At 37.3% G+C, this 22134-nt stretch overlaps 1 protein-coding gene and 1 long non-coding RNA gene across 7 annotated transcripts in view; one reads left to right on the forward strand and one right to left on the reverse strand.

Annotated features, from left to right (window-relative positions):
• The first annotated feature begins 265 nt into the window (after positions 1-265).
• Positions 266-11177, forward strand: LOC136847843 (uncharacterized). 2 transcript variants are annotated; one of them, XR_010855862.1, is made up of 5 exons: positions 266-446; positions 4294-4394; positions 5618-5727; positions 9987-10094; positions 10307-11177. It is a non-coding gene; the product is annotated as an uncharacterized lncRNA (long non-coding RNA). The 2 variants fall into 2 exon arrangements; XR_010855861.1 differs by lacking the exon at positions 266-446 and adding an exon at positions 1308-1403.
• The window catches only part of LOC136847842 (uncharacterized), a 135757-nt gene continuing 124313 nt past the window's right edge, over positions 10691-22134 (reverse strand). For 2 of the 5 annotated variants that reach the window (XR_010855860.1, XR_010855859.1), the window contains 5 exons: positions 13453-13597; positions 12879-13018; positions 12220-12361; positions 11567-11714; positions 10691-11147 (listed from right to left, as the gene is read on the reverse strand). Coding sequence is in view for 3 of the 5 variants with exons in the window: in XM_067119808.1 (XP_066975909.1) it covers positions 14036-15172 (1137 nt within the window). In the remaining 2 variants the exon portion in view is untranslated. Of the gene's footprint in view, positions 11148-11566; positions 11715-12219; positions 12362-12878; positions 13019-13452; positions 13598-14034; positions 15625-22134 lie in introns of those variants that run through there. The other 3 variants (XM_067119808.1, XM_067119810.1, XM_067119811.1) reach the window with 3 other exon arrangements.

Consider the following 22134-nt stretch of genomic DNA (forward strand, 5'->3'; position numbering starts at 1 on the left):
ATTTTGTTTATTTGACCTGAGCAAAGATAGTTGTGGTTGCAACTCACAATGGATTAGTCACTAAATCTCACGGTTTGGTTGATATGTTACCCTTATCATATGTTTATATGAATAAGAAGTATTACACTTGCACTGTCATTCATTTCTAAAAAGTGTCGAAAAACCGGACAAAAGATTACATTATAACAAATGCAGTTTTTTTGAGTCTCCCATCGAATGTGGTTTTCTTTAACAGATTTTGAATAATTTAAAACATTTCTTAACCGTCCATGGAAGACCGTGTGTGTGTGTGTGGGTGTGTGTGTGCACGCCCGTTTGATACGTTCACGGTTATGTAAGGAAACTCCAAACTGTTTGCGTAGATGTTTTCGTATCAGTTCTTATTGCTTAATATACACTGGTACAGGTCCAACACGCTGATAAATGCAAGGCTTTTTCTGTATAAGGTGAGTACACCAATATAAAAAAAATATCAAGGATAAATCCACTACGATATAGCCTAAGTCGTCCCGTGAAATTGTAGTAAAATAGTAGGCTTTTGCCTGCTAATGGAAAGTTTTATTAGAATAAAATATGACATAATTTTATATTCAAGTGATTTTATGAAATTTCCATGATCTCACATGCGTGTGCATGAACAAACTGATTTATTCACGCATACATTAGCCTACCATGTGTGTATGCTGTGATTGTAAATGTATGCATTCAAGTGTTTACACATGCACTTTGACATACATGTAAGCACATAAATACATACTGACATGTGCATTTATGTACATAAACATTTATGTACATATAAATGTGTATTTAAATGTGCATGAATGCACTTATACATGTATATAGATATATTCACATTTATGTGAATTTCATATAAATGCTCATATGTATTTATGTCTAACCCATGCACATTTGACCATGTATGCATATATACATTAAAATTAAAATAGTGTGCGTCCATACACTTATGCATAATAGATACGTTTGTATGTGATTCCCTTTGGTTACGTTTCTGTAACTTTGAGCCAACGTTTCTCTTGTTATTTCATTTAACCTTTCTATATTGATGTATCAGTTAATATATTCTCTTTTACCTGTTTATCTACATACTTGATCATAAACTATTCCTATACAATAAATATGGAAGGTAACAAACAATATAAAAAAGTCTCGGAAAATCTGGTTCTTGACCACCAGCCAATGGGATAGGTGTTAACAACTCTCGAAGTTTTCAACAAATGAAAGAGGGAGATAGTAATTTTTGGTCTGTGGAGGTCTCTGATTGGCCAAAGCTATTCTTTGCCAGAGTTCCTGTTTGGACTTCAGAAAAGCAGTGTAGTTCTGAATACGGTTGAGTGAACTTCCTAATTAGAATAAGTGCTTGTGCCAAGATACCAAGGTTACAGGTAAGACTAAGGCATTTCAAGTTTGATCCTGAACGACAGGGGTTCAGGTGATTATGGGATACCTCAAAAATGCCTATGGAAAGGAGCATTTTGGTGATGAAATTGAAAATTGCATGTATCTTTCAGAGCTGACCGGCCTTCAGTGTATGTGCTCTCAAAAAATGGACTCCTAATTTTCGTAAACATTGAGGTTGTTGAAGGTTTCTCTTGTTGGGAGTCTTATAAGGATTTTCCCTTTTCAGTGTAAGACCCTGACTACGTAACCAGACATAGGAAAGAATTTTTAATGTTATCCCTCGCTTTTTATGGAGTGTACCAAAAGAAGGGTGTTCAGCATAGGGGTAATAAATGGCTAAAGGGGGTTATTATTCCCTTATGGGTAGAATCCGCGAATGTAGGAGATAGGTATGGCAAAATCCAGTTTAAACGCAAACAGTATGCCTTTGTAATGAGTTCGAGAGGGTCGTGGTTTGTTTAGTCTAAGTGTGTCCTCCCTCGAAATTAAGTTTTCTTTGGCCAATCGTAAATGTGATATTGGAGTAATATAATTTGTTGTAAATATTAAAAATACTATAAAATTGGCACAAGTAAATATTTGAGGATATCCAATCATGATATTTGAGCCAAAGTAGCATTTCACGTCGATTTGATTGTGTTCCTTGTCACTACGTAAATAAGGGATATAAGGTGAAGACACTTAACGAGAGTACAGTAGCACTGGGTTGCCTCAGTAACTGCTCTTAGGCGCGCCTGCAGTTTACGTTGACGCGGGTTGTCGTCTGCCAGTTTTGTAGTCGCGGAGGAATATCAACATACGAAATCGGTACTAAAATGACGAAACCATAACTAACCAACTAACTAACCTGAGTGCGGCGTGCCCTTACCTGGCCGGGGCTTCGCTGCCCTGGACCCCAGAAAGATAGAGAACATGGCGTTTCGTGTGGAACTACTTATCTTGGCGGACGGGACAAACGGCGTTACGTGGCGTCAACGTAAACTGCAAACTACCCTGCTCTTATAAGTGACTGGTTTGGCCACGGCTTGGTAGGCAATGCCACATACAGTGGCACCAATTTTAGGCGGCATTTGATGAATTGTCCAAATACTAATTGTATGGTTGCTTGGTATGAATTTTTAACATTATTTTTGGTCTTTCATAGTCATAAGCAGTTTATTTTTTGGTTATTTCGGTATTTAATTATCCTTTTGAGTCTGAAAACGCTGAGGTAATTTAAGACATTGTGCCTGTCTGTGCAAATGACTCTCTCTCTCTCATATAATGGTTTTAACTGATTTCTGCAAATTTTCACGTGGCTTCTCAGTATCTTGTTGATGCTTCGTGTCAAAATAGGGGTCGTCTCTAAAATTGAAGGTATATTCTCAAAAATATGACGAGTACCTACTAAAACACGGTAATGCCTTAGAGTTGATCTCATAATAAGTGTTCGGTAAAATTGTGTTGGGAACATAAAAAAAAAGGTCTGATCTTAGAGACCGTTAAACTGGTGAGGAGTGTTATTCCATGTGTTACGTGATGATTTGTGTATGTCTGGATAATGAAGCGATATGTTGAATATTGGAAACAAAAGATTAAGATCATGTAGATGACCATAAATACCATATTAATGCCCAGTTATGAGACGGAACCCATGCTAAGCTTGTTCTGGAGTCTTTTGAAATATTTTGACTTTGCATACTGCATAGTTATCCTCCCAGTGGCTAGCAGTGAACTTTTCTTGAGTAAGCCTGATTCGAGGTTTGTGCTTACAACCCTCGCCAGGTAGTTCATGACGTCCTTTAGGACTACCCCTAGCGCTCCCAGGGTGATAGGTAATACTTTCACTTTAGCTTGTCGTTGTCTCCTTATATTCATCCATCAGATAGACGTAGCCATTGGGTTTCTTTATCCACGAAGACTAGGTCTGATCTTCGAGTCTTATAACCTAGCCTCATTACCTGGAATTTTTCATTTTCCAGCGCTTTTCCGGGTATATGGGTGTACGACGTATTTGTACAAGGTAGTCTGCTTTATCTGCAGATCTTCTAGTGCAAGGTCTTGACTGTCCCATGCCTACTTACTATAGATTCATAATAAACTGATGTAGGGCATGCACTCTTGTGATGTGGTTAATGGTTTCCATAATCGCTGCGCATTTTCAGCACAGGTTATTTTGATCTGGCCATTGGTGATTAGCCTATTATTCATAAGTTGTACATAAACTTATTTTCTTAGGATTCTCAAAACTAATTTCTTTCAGAGGCTTATTTTCGTATCATTGTTCCACCCGGGACTGCAAGATAGGGGCACCTTGCATTGAATTTATCAGTATTTTGTATCGTCTTTCCATTCAACGAAAAACTTACGTCACCTTTGTCCCTCCACAACTTAGTTGTGTAGTTTGTAACAGAGGCCACGCCCTCTAGAGTAGATTTCCAGTTGATACCAGATTCAAATGAATGCGCATCATAGGCTTTAGCTGAGGATTTGACCTATTGAGCCAAGGTATTAAATTGTTATCATCGTTAGAATACTGTTCCATTCCTTCACTACCAAGCTTGGGATGCGCTTGTTCTTGAAAAAATTATTTTTGAATGTTGTCAAAAAGTAATGAACAATACCACAAGGGATTTTGAATCGGTTATCAGTGAATGTCTTGTGATTCTGTTTTTGGTTTTCTCAGATAGTGTCCCAAGTTTGGGTCTTGGGCTAGTGGTAATAGGATGGTTTCAATTTTGTTTCATTTGATTCCGGTTGCCTTTAAAGTTTTTTTTTTTTTTTTTTTAGTTTCAGGAAAATATAAGGATGTTTATAAATTCATCCTTGTAAAGAAATAAGTATATCATATGATTGGTAATGGTACATCAGGTAACTTGAGATTTTTCCTTTCAGGCTGATCAAGAGACAGACATGATATTGTACAGGCTATGGAGCTCTTAATTCAGCGGGATGTTTAGAATCATCCATCTTTGCGTTCAAGTACCTGCCTGAAGGTGAGTAAAAGACACTTTGAAATTTAACTTGAATAGAGAGAGAGAGAAAAAAGGAGTTAATTTCCATAACAAGTTACTGTGTTTGTCAGCCACATTTTCATGGTTACGCTTCCAAAACCCCTATAAATGCCATCTCATTTGTGCACAGTCTTAGACATTTAAAAAATCCTAAATTGCGGGATGTAAGTTCTGAGACACTTTTGAGGGTACCGAAGCAAGACTAGGTCAGCGTTAAGCCAGTTTTCCATGGACATTAAAGTTAGGGATGTAGTTAATCACTTGTCCAAATGTGACTTGTCAAAAATTTTATATGGTGGCTCTTTTACACTTCACTTGGTCATTAGTTGATTGATTCGAAGATGTATTGTATATGCCAAATACTTAAGAAATCAAACCGCTAAACTAGTGGAATGAGTCTCCTAGTACTGACTACATTTGATAAGGGTATAAGAATGGGAAATTTAATGCCATTTCTACCTAGGTCCTGTGTGGATAGTAGAGAGAGTGAGTGGTGCAAACAGAGAAGAATGATGTACTGTACTTTGGGGATACGTAGAGATAAATTACTCTGTATTATGCACGCAGTGAGATGCGGCTGATATTTCCTCCCACCAAGAGCCATCTTGAGAAACTGGGATTTTGAGGGTGAGACATAAGCAGTTTTAAGAGGTGCCTTGGCCACGTGATTGAGAGCAACTTGAGTGACGTGAACAATGTTGAAATGAGCTGCTGGGAGACATGTGAAGTTGCATGCTAGAACCTCAGATATTTTGAATGCATGTTTTGCAATTTTTAGTTGAATGTTGTATTCGAAAGCTAGTTTTTCTATATTTCCATAACACTGTCCTGTTGAGGCTTTCTAATGTATCAGCATGTAAGTTAATCGGCCTATTGGTTTGCGTGTGTGTGTGTGTGTGTGTGTGTGTGTGTGTTTGTGGCATAACTTACCGATCAGCATTCTTGGAAACTACACTGTTTGCAGTGTATTGGTGCGTTGTTTTTCATTTGTTTAAATGTTTTAACTACCAAATTACTTGATAAATGCTGAGGGTTAACTCTCTCTCTCTCTCTCTCTCTCTCTCTCTCTCTCTCTCTCTCTCTCTCTCTCTCTCTCTCTCTCTCTCTCTCTCTCTCTCTCTCTCTCTCTCTCTATTTATCGAAGGACTGTATTTACTCATAGCCATAGGTATAAGAATGCCATGATGAGGTTTGTACAATTGCAGATTGTGATTCTTGACCAAGAGTCGATGTTTCTTCCCTTCCGTGGAAAATATGCTATATCAAGCGGCAGTCCTTCGACGAATGCTGGAGCCCAACGAATTGAATAACGCAAGTAAGGGATCATACATGTCTTGATTCCAACTGTAGTCACTTTTTATGATATAATTAATACATTTTCCTATAACCTTCTAGTCTATTCTCCTTGCATCAAAATAAATTTCGGTGTCGTCTAGTTATTAACACGTCATTGGTCTTAATTCCTCTGTGGTTATGGTTTTCCTTGAGTTGGTGACGGGTCCTGCATTAAAAAGTTCGAAGGAATGTCAGTACAGTAGTAAAATGACTAATCATAGTTGAAGAGAAACTCCATTTAATGCTCTCTTCCTGCAAGGTAGGACTAACAAATCCAAGTTTGCCTAGGTAGAACAGATGTTTGCTTAGATGTGAATTGACTGTGTTTGCCCGTGACGTTTTCGTAGGTACGGTTTTCAAAAACGTTGAAAATGCCATCTTTTCGTTTGGGCACAATCGTAGACATTCAGAAATCGCAAGCTTACTGTTTGAGGGAAATACTGAGACACTTTTGAGATTGCAGAGTCACAAATTGGTCAATTTTTAGCTTTTTTCATTGACATGTAAAGCGAGGGATAAAGTAGTTCACCTAGCCATATGTCATGCGGATGTGTAAAAAAAAAAAAAAAAAAAAAAACTGACAAACCATATATAGCGACTGTTCAAGATTGAAAGGATTCTTAGGGGAACTGGGTTCTAAGGAAGGTTTAACCATGTGAAAACGGCTGAAAGCTCCCTAGATACTCATTTACTTGATGTGAACGCTGTCTGCAAATCAGTTCTAACACGGGAAGCAGTACAAAGTATAAGGGATACTATAATTAATGTAATGTAGATTGAACTGGCTTTGGGATAGAGAAAATAGAGGAAGTGGACTGTCACAAAAGAACATAGATATGCGTCAAAATAATGTGTTCATTAGGCAATCCGGAGGATAGGGCGCACCAGTCGGAGGATGTTGGATAAATCGGATGGGTGTGTGGTTAGAAAGCAAAGTACTGATGCGGTGGATTGTAACTGGTATTCAGGAAGGGTCTTAACCAAGGTCTAAGGAAAAGGTCTGTCCAATCGCACGTGGCCGGTGCTAATCCTACGTCATGCCGAGAACAGTTCAGAGAAAAAGGGGGACTGGACCTTTATCTCCATTGTTCAAAGGGTATGTATGGCATATACCTGAAGATTTACATTTTAATCTTGTAATCTACCTCTGGATTTATTTTTTATATCAGTACTGTACAGTATCTTTAGAAGTGAACGACTTTCATTTGAAGATGAATGGTTAAGCAAAATGGAAATATGTTTAGATTGTTTATTAAATAGATTGTGAGCCGCTTAAAAAGGAAAGGAAAATGGGAACACTGGGAAAAGCAGAAAATACATTTTAACAAATATGACAATATTTAATTTGATTAACATATATATAAGGAAAGTATAGCGTATTAGGAACCATTTTTTTGATAAAGGATTTAGGATAATATGAATGTTAACTGTGAGTGCGTACTGTTGTTGTACATGTAGTCGGTGTTAAATTTTGTTTGCCTTTCACTGTAAGAAATGTTGCTGTTTCTATTACTCAAGCCTTTTGTTGAACTGTATGACTCTTTTCTACGATTTGTTTTTAGACGTGTGCATGTGTGTCCTTTCCAAGGAGCCAGGCACTGCACTGGTATGATAGTAATACAGTTTACAGAGTTGAAGGAGCAGCCTTTCGGTTAGTACCGAGTGAAAATCCATTTGCTGTGTAGTCTCCGTCCTACTTTCTTTTGAGTTTTGAGCAGAGGATAACCATAGCCTCCGTATTTCTTTTAGCGATGAAATTTTTACTTGTGCTTAGAATTAAGACAACGTTCAATGTAATGAACCTGCAGTTTTGAGTTTATCTTCAGATTTGTTGTTACCCTTCACATTCCTTCTCTCGATCCCTGTTCATTTCACTTCTCTGTCGGAGATTGACGAGTCCTCCCACACACTGTTCCTCTAGAGTAGTCTTAAGTATTTTAACTGGGACACACTGACTCAGTTTACGATCTCATCAGTTCGTTTGGTTACTTTTAAAAGAACGTATTGATTCATTTAAGGAGAGTTGAAAGAACGTATTGATTCATCTAAATGAACACGTTCTTTTAAAATCCACATCCAAGTAACACTCCTGCTAATTTGAGTAAACGAAGCCATCCATTCCTTACGTGATATTTACTCATCATTCTGCCATAATTGATTTACCTGTAGTCTTTCAAACATTCTATAAGATCGCTAGGCTGAGAACTGTCATTTACTGTACTTTGTTTTTAAAGAAACAGCTTGAGTAATTTTGGTTGTTCATGTTTCTTTGTGTGCTTTATGAAATGATAATCATAGTGATTATAATATCATGTGTTTAATGCACTAACACTTAAAATTTGTGTAGGTGGTTCGGCAGGAATAGATTTTCAAGCCATTTGGTTATTGTCCATATTCCATTTTAGCAGTTATTTATTAATTACGTGAATTTATTTTTTCAGTTCCTCTGCAGGTTAAATTATTCATTATTTAGGAGAGAAAAATAATTTTATCATTAATTACAGGGGGGGGGGCCATGTTTCTTTAAAATGAGGTATTTTAATACGTTATAAACAGTTTCCTTGTCCTGGGAGTGAAGATGTTGGCGGTGGAGATTTGTTCCGCAGCTCCGCTTTGGCCATCCCTCGGGCTAATCATACTGTCCAGTGACACCGGGCTGCGTGAGGTGACCATCGCTGTTGTTTTTGACCGAGCTGGCCTTTTAAATACCCTCGCCGACCACGTGTCAGCGAAACTGAGGTTTGGCGGGGGACCCAAAAATTATGCCATATCTCTTGTTTTTATGAAAATAAACTAGGCTTGTACTGAAAATAAGTACTAGGCTTGTACTGAAAATAAGTGAAGTCAAATATGTTTCGATATCTTGAAATGAATATTTTTTTTATTTCACTTGATCAAGTTCTACCAAGGCAAAACTTTTTAATCATAACAGTGAGACGTTTGACAACGCACGAATTCCTTACTCGCCCCACCCTAGCGATCGTAGAGTGCTTGAAAGATGTAATAAGTGAATCATTCACCAGTTTAAGAAACACTGTCCTATAGATTATATATTGCCTTTGAAGTTGAAAGGTAATAAAAGAATGGGTAGGCTTTGGGCTTTATTATGACCCAATGTTCATTCCACAAGACTGGTGAGAATGCGCGAGTCATCAACGTTTGGCGTTTCAAGCAGAGTTAACGACAATCATTCCGTCACACGTTGCGTTGTAGCATTAGCAAAGGTTGTACTAGTAATGCTAACTTAATTGGCGAGATGTTTTTCCCCCTTAGTGTCTTCTGTACTTCCATCTTCTACGGAAAAGCAGTGCAGAAAACTACAGTATTCACAAGCATGATCAAAGGTGGTTAACGATATGTATTAGAACTTCGATTGTTCTGAAGCGTAGAGATAGTGTACTGACCGTATATGGATAGCTTTCATGCGTCCTACTGTAGAGCAGATATTACGGCTGTAAGGTCAATACATAAATACCTATAAACACTGTAATCGAATGCATGTGTTTTAATGTTTTTATCTCTCAGTATTTCCTTTTTGGTGTTTCACTTTAAGGGCGGTGCTCTGCTTTTAAGGTGTTGTGTTTTGAGTGTTAAGTTTTTTTTCTCAAGGTTGATGTTTTTTCTGTTACTTGATAGGCTAATTTTCGTGACTTTATTTGAAATGTCTTTAAATGAAAATGCTGTTTATTAGGCCTAATTTTTCCTATGAAAGCCTTAAGTTGTCATTTGATTTACAACAAATGTTCTGTCGATACCAGATTGGTTAGCAGTTTTTCCCTATTTCAGTCTTCATAATTCGACAGAAAATGAGTCACAGGCGAATGGAGTCTGGTCTAAATTACTGTTAGAGTAAGGGAATAATCATATAGCTTCGTGTAAGTAGAATAATTTGGTGTTAGAGGAGTATTTCAATTTGAGACCAGGTGATCCTAAAATCTGATATAATCAATCTCTTCCACACAAAATATCGTTAGTATTTTTAGTTTTGTTATAAAATCTTGTTGTTGCTTTTGGCAAATGGCTGTAAAGTTAAATGCATTCAAAATAAGTTTGCTCCTAGATAATAATATAGTTCGGTTCAAATGTTTCAGCGTGGTCGAGTTAATCGAGGTTTACGGTTTACCAATGGCCCACGTGTGGTTATAGGCTTGAGGTGATATGTCATAGGGGTCCGAAATTTATGGATTGTATTGTCTTGTCGTATTATTTAGAAAATTCTTAAGATTTTTATTCTTTCAGAAGAAACGGAGTTTTATGAAAGGTTTACCACACCTTTCTATCCTCCCAAGTTTTCTGATGTTATGGACGAAAGTTACGAACATTGTCGTTTCACTTCACATGTAACAGGTAATGTGAAATACTTTCAAGGCGTAGTTTTCCTAATTTCAGCGTTCATTTGTGCAGTAGTTTAGAACTAAATTTCGCTTAAATTTTAATGATAAGAGGTTGAAATTTTAAATTCTTGAGAATTTAATTTACCTGGTGATCAGGCTGCAGTGACTGATAGCAGTGTGCCTGTGAATGCACACTGCGAACATATTTATTTAAATTCATTTCAGAGAGGACTGCTGCAGTGTGGCATGCACCGGAAGTTCTCTCGCCTGCGCATGGTAGAGGTATTGAACCAAAGGTCCTTGCTGTATAAGTAGGAACTATACAGCAACTACTTCATTCCTGGAGGTTCGTGAAGAAAATGTCAAGTACTCGTCTTTTCTATGAAGCTTGGGTAACCACCATGTTATTTCGATCATCAGAAATCCCCGAAATTCATTTGGATCATGAATAACAATTAGCAGCAGGGCTGTGGTGCTACTGTCAACCGTGAAATTATACGTCACGAGATAAACGCTTGATACAATTCTGGCCATCTACTACTTCAACGCAGTATTCTTTAAGAATGAAAAATTTTGTTGGTTGGGAACTAGAAAAATCAGAAAGGAAAGGACATTTCAAATACAATTTATTATATGAAAAAACTAAACGTACATCAATTATACAGGGGACTGAAGCACTTCACTACGAAGAGTAAATATTCTTACAAAAGCTGAACTAAACGCAAAACAAAAATATACAGGAGAGTGAAGCCAAATATTTTTACAAAAGGAAAACAAACGAAAATTTACATTTCCGAAATGCTTAAAACTAAGATAATTCACAAACACAAAAATGCTTACTTTAAAGCAGCAAATCACATGCAAAGCAACATTGGAGCTTCAAAACGCAGTACCAGCAAGACAAAAAAAAAAAAATTTAAAAAAATGTGAGGCGTCCAGAATTTTTCAAAACAGCAGCCCTGGATTACCAGCAAATGATCAATTTGTATAGATTTTTTTTCCGCCGATCTCCTTGTCTATTACCGGGCATCTGTGCGCCTGTTCGTGATCATCAATCCAGGAATCTCTGCAAAAATAAAATGTAATTACCACAAAATTTGAATTTCCACTAATCCTCATGAAATCACGTTACGCAACTAACAAATCAATGAAGAAAATTACAACCACGAGATTTTAGGTAAAACAAGACTAAATGCAAAATTAATATAATCTGAATAGAATAAAATGAATAAACTACAGCAATAAAACTGTTCTCGCAAGGAAATCTCTCTATCGTGAGCATCAACTTACCACCTTAATTTCATGGCTTCAGGCCTCAGTGACCCCCCCTACTAATTTTGCAACTTGAATCACTTTTACCCAACTTAAAAATTATTTGCTCTATACCTTTATATTAAAAATTGTATCAAAATAAATAAATAGGAACGCATAAAATTTCAGTCATGCTTTCTGACTTGGAAATAAGGAAACCTAAAGAGCCCTTACCTAAAAACATCGGCGAGAGCCTTATCAGTACAGTAACACGATTTATAATTCTTCTCAGCTTCAGACAACGTAAATGATACCAACAGCAAAGCTTACAGCTACCAAAAGGATGGGGCTGGAGTATTTTTACAGCAACAATAGAAACAATCTGGAAAGGAATATGGAAAAATTGAAACATCTGTGCCACAACTCGGGATTATTTGTCATTCACATAATTATACAGAAGGTTATAATTAAAATGGTCTATAAAACTTAAATGTAATGCTCTCTCGGTATCAAGAACCTAACAAATCGTTTTCACATAATATATTCATGGTTTTAGCATGACTCTCGTAAAAAACAAAATTAATATAACTTGGAATGAAATGAATAAACTACAGCAATAAAACTTCTCGCAAGGAAATTTTTGTCGTGATCATAAACCCTACAAACAGCTACCACATTAATTTCATTGCTTCAGGCCTCATTGACTCCCCTACTAATTTTGCAACTTGAATCCCCTACTAATTTTGCAACTTGAATCACTTTTACCCAATTTGAAAATTATTTGCTCTATACCTTTATATAAAAATTGTATCAACGTATAAAAGAACTCTTATAACAATTTGTCATGCTTTCTGACTTGGAAACAAGGAAACCTAAAGAGCCCTTACCTAAACACAACACCGGAGAGCCTTATCAGTAACATGACTTAGATTTCTTCTCAGCTTCAGACAACTAAATGATACCCACAAGAAGGCTTACAACTGCCAAAAGGATGGGCTGGAGTATTTTTACAGCAACAATTAAAATAATCTGGAAAGGAATATGGAAAAATTTAAACATCTGCGCGAAAACTTAGGATTATTTGTCACTCACATAGTTGTTTTACAGATTATACGATTAAATAAAATGGTTTATAAAACTTAAATGTAATGCTAGACTCTCTCTCTAGTTATCAAGAACCTAACTAGTCGTTTTCACATACAATATATTCATGGCTTTAGCATAAGTGACACTCTTAAATGCAAAATTAATATAATTTGAATGAAATGAATAAACTGCAGCAATAAAACTTCCCGCAAGGAAATATCTCTGTATCGTGATCATAAACCTTACAAACCGTTATCTCATCAATTTCATGGCTTCAAGCCCCACTGACTCCCCTAATAAATTTGCAACTTGAATCAAGTTTCATTGGCCTTATACCCAAGTTGCAAATGAATTGCTGTATACCTTTACATAAAAATTGCATCTAAATAAATATACGGACACTTACACCAATTTCAGTCATGCTTTCTGACTTGGAAATAAGGAAACAAACAGCACTTACCTAAAAACAACATCGGAGCGCCTTATCAGTAACATGACTTAGATTTCTTCTCAGCTTCTGACAACTTAAATATCCACAACAACGCTTACGACTACCAAAAGGATGGGCTGGAGTATTCTTAAAGCAACAACAAAAACAATCTGGAAAGGAATATGGAAAAACTTAAACGATTGTGCGACAACTTAGGATAATTTGTCAATCACGAAGACCATTTTATTTAACCTTACCTGTAAAACCACTAAAAAAAATGTAATGTTCAAGTCTCTCACTTTCTCTAGTTATCACGAACCTAACAAACCGTTTTCACATATAGTATATCTAAGGTTTTAGCTTAAGTGACACACTACTGTAAATGAAAAATTTGAATGTTATCACATCAATTTCATGGATTCAGGCCTCAGTGACTCCTAATTCTGCAACTGGAATAAAGTTTCGTTGGCCTTTTACTCAATTTGAAAATGATTTGCTGTATACCGTTACATAAAAATTGCATCAAAATAATTATAGGAACTCTTATACCAATTTTAGTCACGCTTTCTGAATTTGGAAATAACGAAAGCTAAATAGCACTTACCTAAACACAACACCGGAGAGAGCCTTATCAGTAACATGGCTTAGATTTCTTCTCAGCTTCAGGCAACTTAAATGATACCTACAACAAGGCTTACAACTACCAAAAGGATGGGCTGGAGTATTCTTACAGCAACAATAAAAACAATCTGGAAAGGAATATGGAAAAGTGAAACATCTGTTCGACAACATAAGATAGTCACCACTCACATAAAACGGTTTTGCAAACTATATGGCTACGTAAAATGGTCTAAAACTTACAAATAATTCTAGCCTCTCTCTTTTTCTAGCTATCATGAACCTAAACTTTTTCACATGTAAACGGTTTTAGCTAAGTGATTCCTGCTAATTTTGCAGGAGAGGATGCAGGGGTAGGCGTAAGAAATCCGACCTTCGCGCACCTGGACCCCCAAAACAAGTGGGAGCATCAGCACATTCGACCACGTGGCTTGACCCTACGCTTACCCCTTAACTGTAGTTTTCGTTCGAACACGTGGCCTTGCCTAGACTAACACTTAAGGGCAGTAGGTTAAAATCATCACTGTTTATCATGCAACTCTATACAAAATGGAAATCAATGGCGTACCTTATTCTGAATCGCGGTCTGATTCGTCGGTATCCAACTTCTGTTTTTTGGCAATGCTCCTGAAAGTGGTAGTTCCCGAGCTCCTCCTGAAAGTGGTAGTTCCTGAGCTCCGGAAAGTGGTAGTTTCAGATCGTTCCGTTTTAGGCTGGGAAAGCAAATCGTTGACAGGGGCTGTCGGTCGGCTTTTGAGCGGGTAAACGCGCTTGATCAAATCAAGAAAAGCCCAAAACGGACACGGAGCACGGTCCAGGTACCGCTTCTGGACACAGTACGCGGAAAAATAACCGTCATACAGGTATTTCTGCGTACCGTTTCTGGGCAGCACGCTCTTTCTGAGAATGCGCCACTCAGACTCCATCGTGTCCGTGTGCCCATCCCGGTCGCCCGGACTAACGAAGTTGATGCTATGATCTACTTCGTTCTCGCTGAAATAATGATCCCGAGCACTGCTGTACGACTCCCAGGAATCGGATATGACGGTGGTCTCCGGAAGGACGTTGTCCAGCAACACCGGGAGCAGAGTTTCCGGCGAGCAGTCCGGGACGATCTTGAAGAAAGTCTCGCGCGTCTGCCGGTCAATGCCGCCCAACACCCAGAATCCTCCTCCTTTCCCGAATTTGCCCTCGTCAATCTCCACTACATGACCGGGGCCGCCGATCTTCTTGTTGTCGGCAAGCAAGATTTCCCAGCAAACGTCGCGGCAAAAACGGTACCAATCGACCATCGTGTGGGTCGCGAGGTCGATCAGGCTGTTCATCACGATATGCTGAGGAATTTTGGCGGCGAAACAGTATACCAGCAATAAGATGATTCTTTCCGACAACATCGAGCGCTCGAAGAGAGAGCCGCTTCGTGTCGAGAGCTTCCTTCGGCAACGGCGATTGCTGCATCGCCACGCAAACACTTGCTGACCGGTATTGGTGCTCTTTCCCTCACTTCCGAATCTCACTTGTCCCTTACGACACTTTTCACAGGGTCCGGAAAAATCGCCCAGCAAGCCCTCCTGGTACAAGAATTTCTTAAATTCGTCTTTTAATTTCGTAAATTCTAATAAATGAGAGAACAGGGGCTTCTTGATAGCCCTGAAATCTTCTACAGTGGAAATTTCACGGTAAACGCTGGAGTCACGTCCTTCCATCGTGGAGGCTCAAACAACAAGAAAGAACGAGTCACGAGTGAACGACTGCAATTCCCGAGTCGGAGGGAGACTGGGTCGGAGCGTGGGTCTATGAATCATAATCAGAATCGACTGTGATTGGCTGGATTTTATAAAGCAGTAGGCCTAGGGCGTGACCTGGGTCTTCCGAGGCTAGGATTGGCCGGGTTCAAATTTCCCGCGACCTGGCAATGGGGCGATAGGGGCGACACACTAAGGCCACTTTGGTAACTTAGTTCAGAAAGAAAAATTTACTTTCCGCGGTATAGAAAAAAAATCCTTTACGTGTTTAAATTGGGGAAGAATGTATAAAAGGGGAGGGTTAAAATAATTAGTTGCCAAAAACAAGGAACTATTACATCGTACGGGCATAGATAGACCCATGATTGTTCTTCACATGTTCAAATTTCCATAGCGATAGGGGCGCCACACTACGGGGACAAGACAAATTTACGTTCCATAAAATAAATATATATATATATATATATATATATATATATATATATATATATATATATATATAATATATATATATATATATATATATATATATATATACATATATATATATATATATATATATATATATATATATATATATATATATATATATAATATATATATATATAATGCATGTATGTATGTATGCGTATTCTGCTTTCTTGTCCAAACTTTTTTTTTCAAATTATTATTTTGAACCATTCAATCACATTCTTTGCAACAATCACGGGAAAGAAGTAAAGAAGTCACACCACAACTGGCATTATACAGCTCACTCTTTGGAGAATAGATAAAAGGAAATTAGTTCAAGATACTTTTTATTTTGTTTGTTAGAATCCTCTGAAACTGATCGTGTCAACCACGTGTGTATTGATGAGCGTGCGTAAAAGTTAGGTGGTAAATATACGGCAGTCTACACGGGGCCCTGACAAAACACAAGTTAACGCATTTGTAAAAATGAACATGTAGTAATGCGTAGTCATGAATGAAAAACTAATATGAAAATAGAAGACGAGTATGAATGCGAACTTATTGCCAGATTATCTGCATTTAGTGTTTAAAAGGAAGATAAGTATTCATACGTATTTTGTGGTGAGGAAATGTCAGTATTACTCTCGAAGGTGGGGTGTGTGTATTAATGCAAGCAAACTGAGTGGGCCAATGTGCACTATTGTTTTAAAAGGGAGAAAAAAACGTGTTATTATTCCTTAAAAAGGAAAAACGTATTCAAGGATGTGATGACAAGTATTAACAGCTATGAATGGGGAAAATATATCAATGCGTATGAGGAAAAAACCTCCACTATTAATTTGTATGAGGTGTCTCGTTTTATCCCACAGACACGTGAACACCCTATATTTCCGACATTAACACACTGCGAAACGTGGTTCTGCAGCTGTATTAAAGTTCAGGCCACAGCTTTAATTAAATAACTTTGACAGGCAAGTGACAATCGATATGAAACCGTAACCTGCATAAAATTAGAAAATTCCTGAAGGAAAACAAAGGTAAATTTCAGTTTGTGATAATCTCACTTTATGTATACAAACGTCACAAATGCTGAGTTTCACCTGTATTGAAGATTACAACGGAAAATGAAAACCTATTAAGGAATTTGTAACAATGATAATGATCAGAAAATGTCTAAGACAGTAGAGAGAACGTAACCCGGCTTCTTCAAACCAACAGAGAGAGAGAGAGAGGGGGTGTGATTGAACGCTACAAACCAACAGAGAGAGAGAGAGAGAGAGAGGGTGTGACTGAACGCTAAGTTTTCAAGATGAACAAATTAATTTACGATTCAGTGCCCACTTCTTCCAATGGTCAGAGAAAAGATTATTTGGTGAGGGGAGACCGTGCGTTGAGTTGTCTAACTCGTGTATGCGTCGACTGGGGATCAGTAGTCAAGACGAAAGGGAAACTTTCCCTTTGATTTCTAACACATTAATGGAGTGAACAGGAGAGAGTATTTATAGAATGCAATGATACGCATGACGTTATTATAGTTAAGAAATCTGACCGAATAGCATCCAGGTCTGCTCTCCCAGTGTTGTATACTACTATTGTAGTCTTCATGTCCGGATAGCTGAGGACTGCGCATAAGCTTTATCAAATTAAGCTTAGTTTAAACTAGTTGCCGTTAAGCTTTAGCCAGAATTAACGCATCGAAATGAACCGACTACTCTCAATCACTGAAATGCGGCAGCCATGCTTGGTCAGTGCTTTGATAGGTGACCACCGATTTATTGCCCGAGTCCTGACACCGTAGACCCATATGGCCTGGGGCCACCGCTGCTAGGGTTTCTCATAAACATGGGGTCTTGTGGGAGTGGCAATTTCCCAAACTTACCCAATAGACTCGAGAATTCCGTGATTAAACTAATACCAGAAAAATCCCTGTCCAAATTTCACGTCCACATTATATAAAAAATGATATATAGTTTCATCCACAATAATTTCCACTTAAGATTTAACTTTCTGGAACCTCATATTTATGCTGAGGTGTAACAGTAAAGTTATTAAAAATCTACTGAGTCTGGACATCACCTCAACATTCGTTGGTGGTTTTGGGTTCTTGACACTGATCCAAAAAAGTACTTTTGGACCGTAATATTCATTTTGTCCTAAATTACAAATCAAAAAACTAGGCAGAAATTTGTGAATCAAGCCATACACAACATTAACCACTCGCAGGAACGTAGGAGATGCAACAGGAGATTTAAAAAATCACGTAAGAACACAAGGCAAACACACTCTTCAATAAGCCGCTGTATAACGCGATGGTTTTCAAAACTATTAGAAAAAGCCTAACCAACAAGTGAATTAGGGCCCGCTCAATTGGCCAAGCGGAGGGTCGATGGGAGATCCCCACCCCCCACAAAAAAAAAACGTGTAACCGAAATCGAGAAGCGGAACCTTTGCCCAAAAGATAAACGCAGCAAGCGGGCACGTTATATACCCCTACAAGATTATCTGACCAAACCATAAAAAAAAAAGTTTTGCACATCACCCACAAAGCACCATCAAATTTCCTGCAGCTTGGAGAGTGAACGTGGACGCCAAAAAGAAACGGGCAGACAGGCAGGCGAAACGTGCTGACATACAGCAACGCCTTGAGAGAGAGAGAGAGGCTTGCTAATTAATGTATGGGCAGGCACAGTTTGAGTCTCACAGCATCATCACATATTCCCTAATAATCATATGCTAGAGCAGTGTTTCTCAACCTTTTTCTGGTGGTGGCCCCCTTCAATCCAATGCAAGTTCTTGTGGCCCCTCCATGCCAACTTTGAGTTCTTAACCCCCATCCGTCCCTCACCTTAATACGCCTAGGGAAGTAGGTATATTAATGGTTCTAGTTTGAATAGTACCATGTACTCAAAACACTGATTTCAGGCATATATCAAATAACAATATTAATTGGAAAAATATTTTATTTGAATACTTTTATTTATTTACAAAGGAATACAAAACAAAAGGAATACATGTAGGTACAATTGGCTCTATCTTGAAAGGTTTCAGTGGGATTCCTGTGACTGTTCAGGGCTGCCAACTTGTCAATGTTTGGCTTGAAAGCTGTCAGAGAGAGACGTAAATCGCCTCTTTTTCTATGTCAAGGCGACTTCGTGTCTTTGACAGCCGGTACATCACCTGACTGAAACCAGTCTCAACCAAATAAGACGTGGGAAAGGCAAGTAAGAGCAACTTCACATCTTTCCAGAGCAGTGGGTAGGTTACTTATACACATCTTGATTCATCCACAGCCTCTGGTGTCCTTCACGCTTGAACCTTGCTTGAGCTGCTGTGTTATTCTGAAGTTCAATGAAACTTTCTTTTAAAGGGTGACATCACTTCAGATGCATCAGCAATGAAGAGATCCACAAACCAGTGTGGCACAGTCATTTGGAGTAGGTCAGAGAAGCGAGTTTCCACATCATTATGCAACTGCTTCAGATGGTCAACATACGCTGCTAGGTCATCATCAAGCAGCTCGGTGGATATAACTGCTAAGGAAGGAAACTGTGCAAACTCCCGTCATCAAAGTTCAACCAGAACAGCTTTCGAGTTTCCCTTTAAATGCAGTAATTGCCTCCTTGCAGGAAAACAGAGTTGAGTCATTTCCTTGAACTCTTTTGTTCAGAACATTTGGCTTTTCAAATATGTCAGACAGGTACAAGATGCTGACTAGTAACTAGTCAGCAATCTTTTACCACTCTACCACAATCGTTTACTGCTAAAAAATTTCATTGACAACTAGAGAGAGAGAGAGAGAGAGAGTGTGAAGAGAATACTGAATATTTCACTGTCTGCAAAAATTACCGGGTATATTGAATCGAATGATGTTTAAACTAAACTCAAGCATGATAAACAGAATATTCAAAGCATAATAATGATTAATTTCAAAATATTACACATTTATATATTTTGTGGGTCCTAAATTTTCTGTTGCCCCCGTAGCCCCCCATTTTTCAAATTTGGCCTTGTGGCCCCTGAAAAAATCTCATGGCCCCCAAGGGGGCCATTTGGCCCACGTTGAGAAACGTGGTGCTAGAGGGATGGCTGCTGCTTCAAAGTTGAGTCACTTCCAGCTAATACCAGGTCAAGAATATGAATGCATTGGGGAAGCTGTTACGTAAACTATTCCGAGTAAAAGATAATGGGCTACCAATTTCTTAAAAGACTTGCCTCAACTTTCTTAATGCTAAATAACAAAACTCCTTAAACGATGAGCAAGAACATCTTGGGATAACTTGGTCGAGTAATCTAGTTCGTTATAAAAAACATGGCCCCTATTCCTAGCTTCCAGATTTCATTGGGCCGATATCAGCAATACAGCTTTTTAGTTTAGTATGTCATTAAATACACACGTTTTTAATTACAAAAACTTTAAGTTTAATTATGAAACACCTGCAGCTCTGACGTTAAATTACTGTCTCAAATTGCACTCTGTTATCGCAAGGAGCGTACAGTATTTTGTACATATCCGGCACGGTATGAAACACATGGACGGTAGATAATAATCCAGTAAAAAACTATCAACGCTTCGATACACTTATATACGTCGAAAACCTACACTGGTCACCAGTAGTTAACCAATTAAAGAAGTTAAAGGCAAATACAAGAGAGAGAGAGAGACTTGAGCATGATAGTATGATAGTTACCCATAACTGACAGTGAATATATTTTTTTTTCTTTTGCTGATAGGTAAGATGGGTGAAAGAAGAATGAGGGCAGTTAGCTAGCTAACCATGGTAGGGAATAGTTTAAGTTAAGTATTAGTAAGAGTAAAGTGTGGTCTGGCCACAACTTTAGATAAAGGTACAAATTTTCTTACTATGGCTAGAAATTGACAATGAGGATCTCCAAGTGAATAAAATCCTAACCCTCGGAAAGGTCTACCTAACAAAGATTCATCAAACAGCCGTTTGGAATTGTTAGGCCTATATGTAAAAGCTTGAATTTACCGAACATTTCACTGGTATCAATACTGGTACTTCTCTTATACCCTATAATTCTGTACCTCCTATTACAGCTAATATAAATGAAAATCTTGCCCTATAATTCTGTACCTCCTGTCACAGCTATTATAAATGAAAACATTTTAGCATATAATTCTGTACCTCCTGTTACAGCTATTATAAATGAAAATATTACCCTATAATTCTGTACCTCCTGTTGCAGCTTTTATAAATGAAAATATTATACACTATAATTCTGTACCTCCTGTTGCAGCTTTTATAAATGAAAAATATTACTCTATAATTCTGTACCTCCTGTTGCAGCTTTTATAAATGAAAAATATTACTCTATAATTCTGTATCTCCTGTTGCAGCTTTTATAAATGAAGATATTATACACTATAATTCTGTACCTCCTGTTGCAGCTTTTATAAATGAAAATATTATACACTATAATTCTGTACCTCCTGTTGCAGCTTTTATAAATGAAAATATTATACACTATATTCTGTTACCTCCTATTTGCAGCTTTTATAAATGAAAAATATTAGTCAATTTGTACTCCTGTTACAGCTTTTATAAATAGAAAAATATTACTCTATAATTCTGTACCTCCTATTTTGCAGCTTTTATAAATGAAAAAATATTACTCTATAATCTGTATCTCCTGTTTGCAGCTTTATAAATGAAAATATTATACACTATAATTCTGTACCTCCTGTTGCAGCTTTTATAAATGAAAAATATTACGCTATAATTCTGTATCTCCTGTTGCAGCGTTTATAAATGAAAATATTACCCTATAACAATGCAATTCCTGTTGCAGCTTTTATAAATGAAAATATTACTCTAAAATTCTGTACTTCCTGTTACAGCTATTATAAATGAAAATATTACCCTATAACAATGTACCTCCTGTTGCAGCGTTTATAAATGAAAATATTACCCTATAACAATGCACTTCCTGTTGCAGCTTTTATAAATGAAAATATTCCTCTAAAAATTAGCTATAAGTAAATATTCACCCTATAACAACAAGCTTATTATAAATGAAAATATTACCCTATAACAATGTAAATCCTCCTGCAGCTTTTATAAATGAAAATTTATAAATGTGCTAAAATTATAAATGAAAAATTACCCTATAACAATGTACCTCCTGTTGCAGCATATTTAAAAATGATAAATACCTCTATTTTTACTTCATAAATGAAAAATATTAAATTTTGTACTTCCTGTTACAGCTACCTCCTTATAAATGAAAAATATTACTCTAAAATTCTGTACCTCCTGTCACAGCTATTATAAATGAAAATATTACCCTATAATTCTAACACCTTCAGCTTTTATAAATGAAAATATTACGCTATAATTCTGTATCTCCTGTTGCAGCTTTTATAAATGAAAAATATTACTCTATAATTCTGTATCTCCTGTTGCAGCGTTTATAAATGAAAATATTACCCTATAACAATGTACTTCCTGTTG

Source organism: Macrobrachium rosenbergii, chromosome 17, assembly GCF_040412425.1.
Source record: "Macrobrachium rosenbergii isolate ZJJX-2024 chromosome 17, ASM4041242v1, whole genome shotgun sequence".
Lineage (NCBI taxonomy): Eukaryota > Metazoa > Arthropoda > Malacostraca > Decapoda > Palaemonidae > Macrobrachium > Macrobrachium rosenbergii.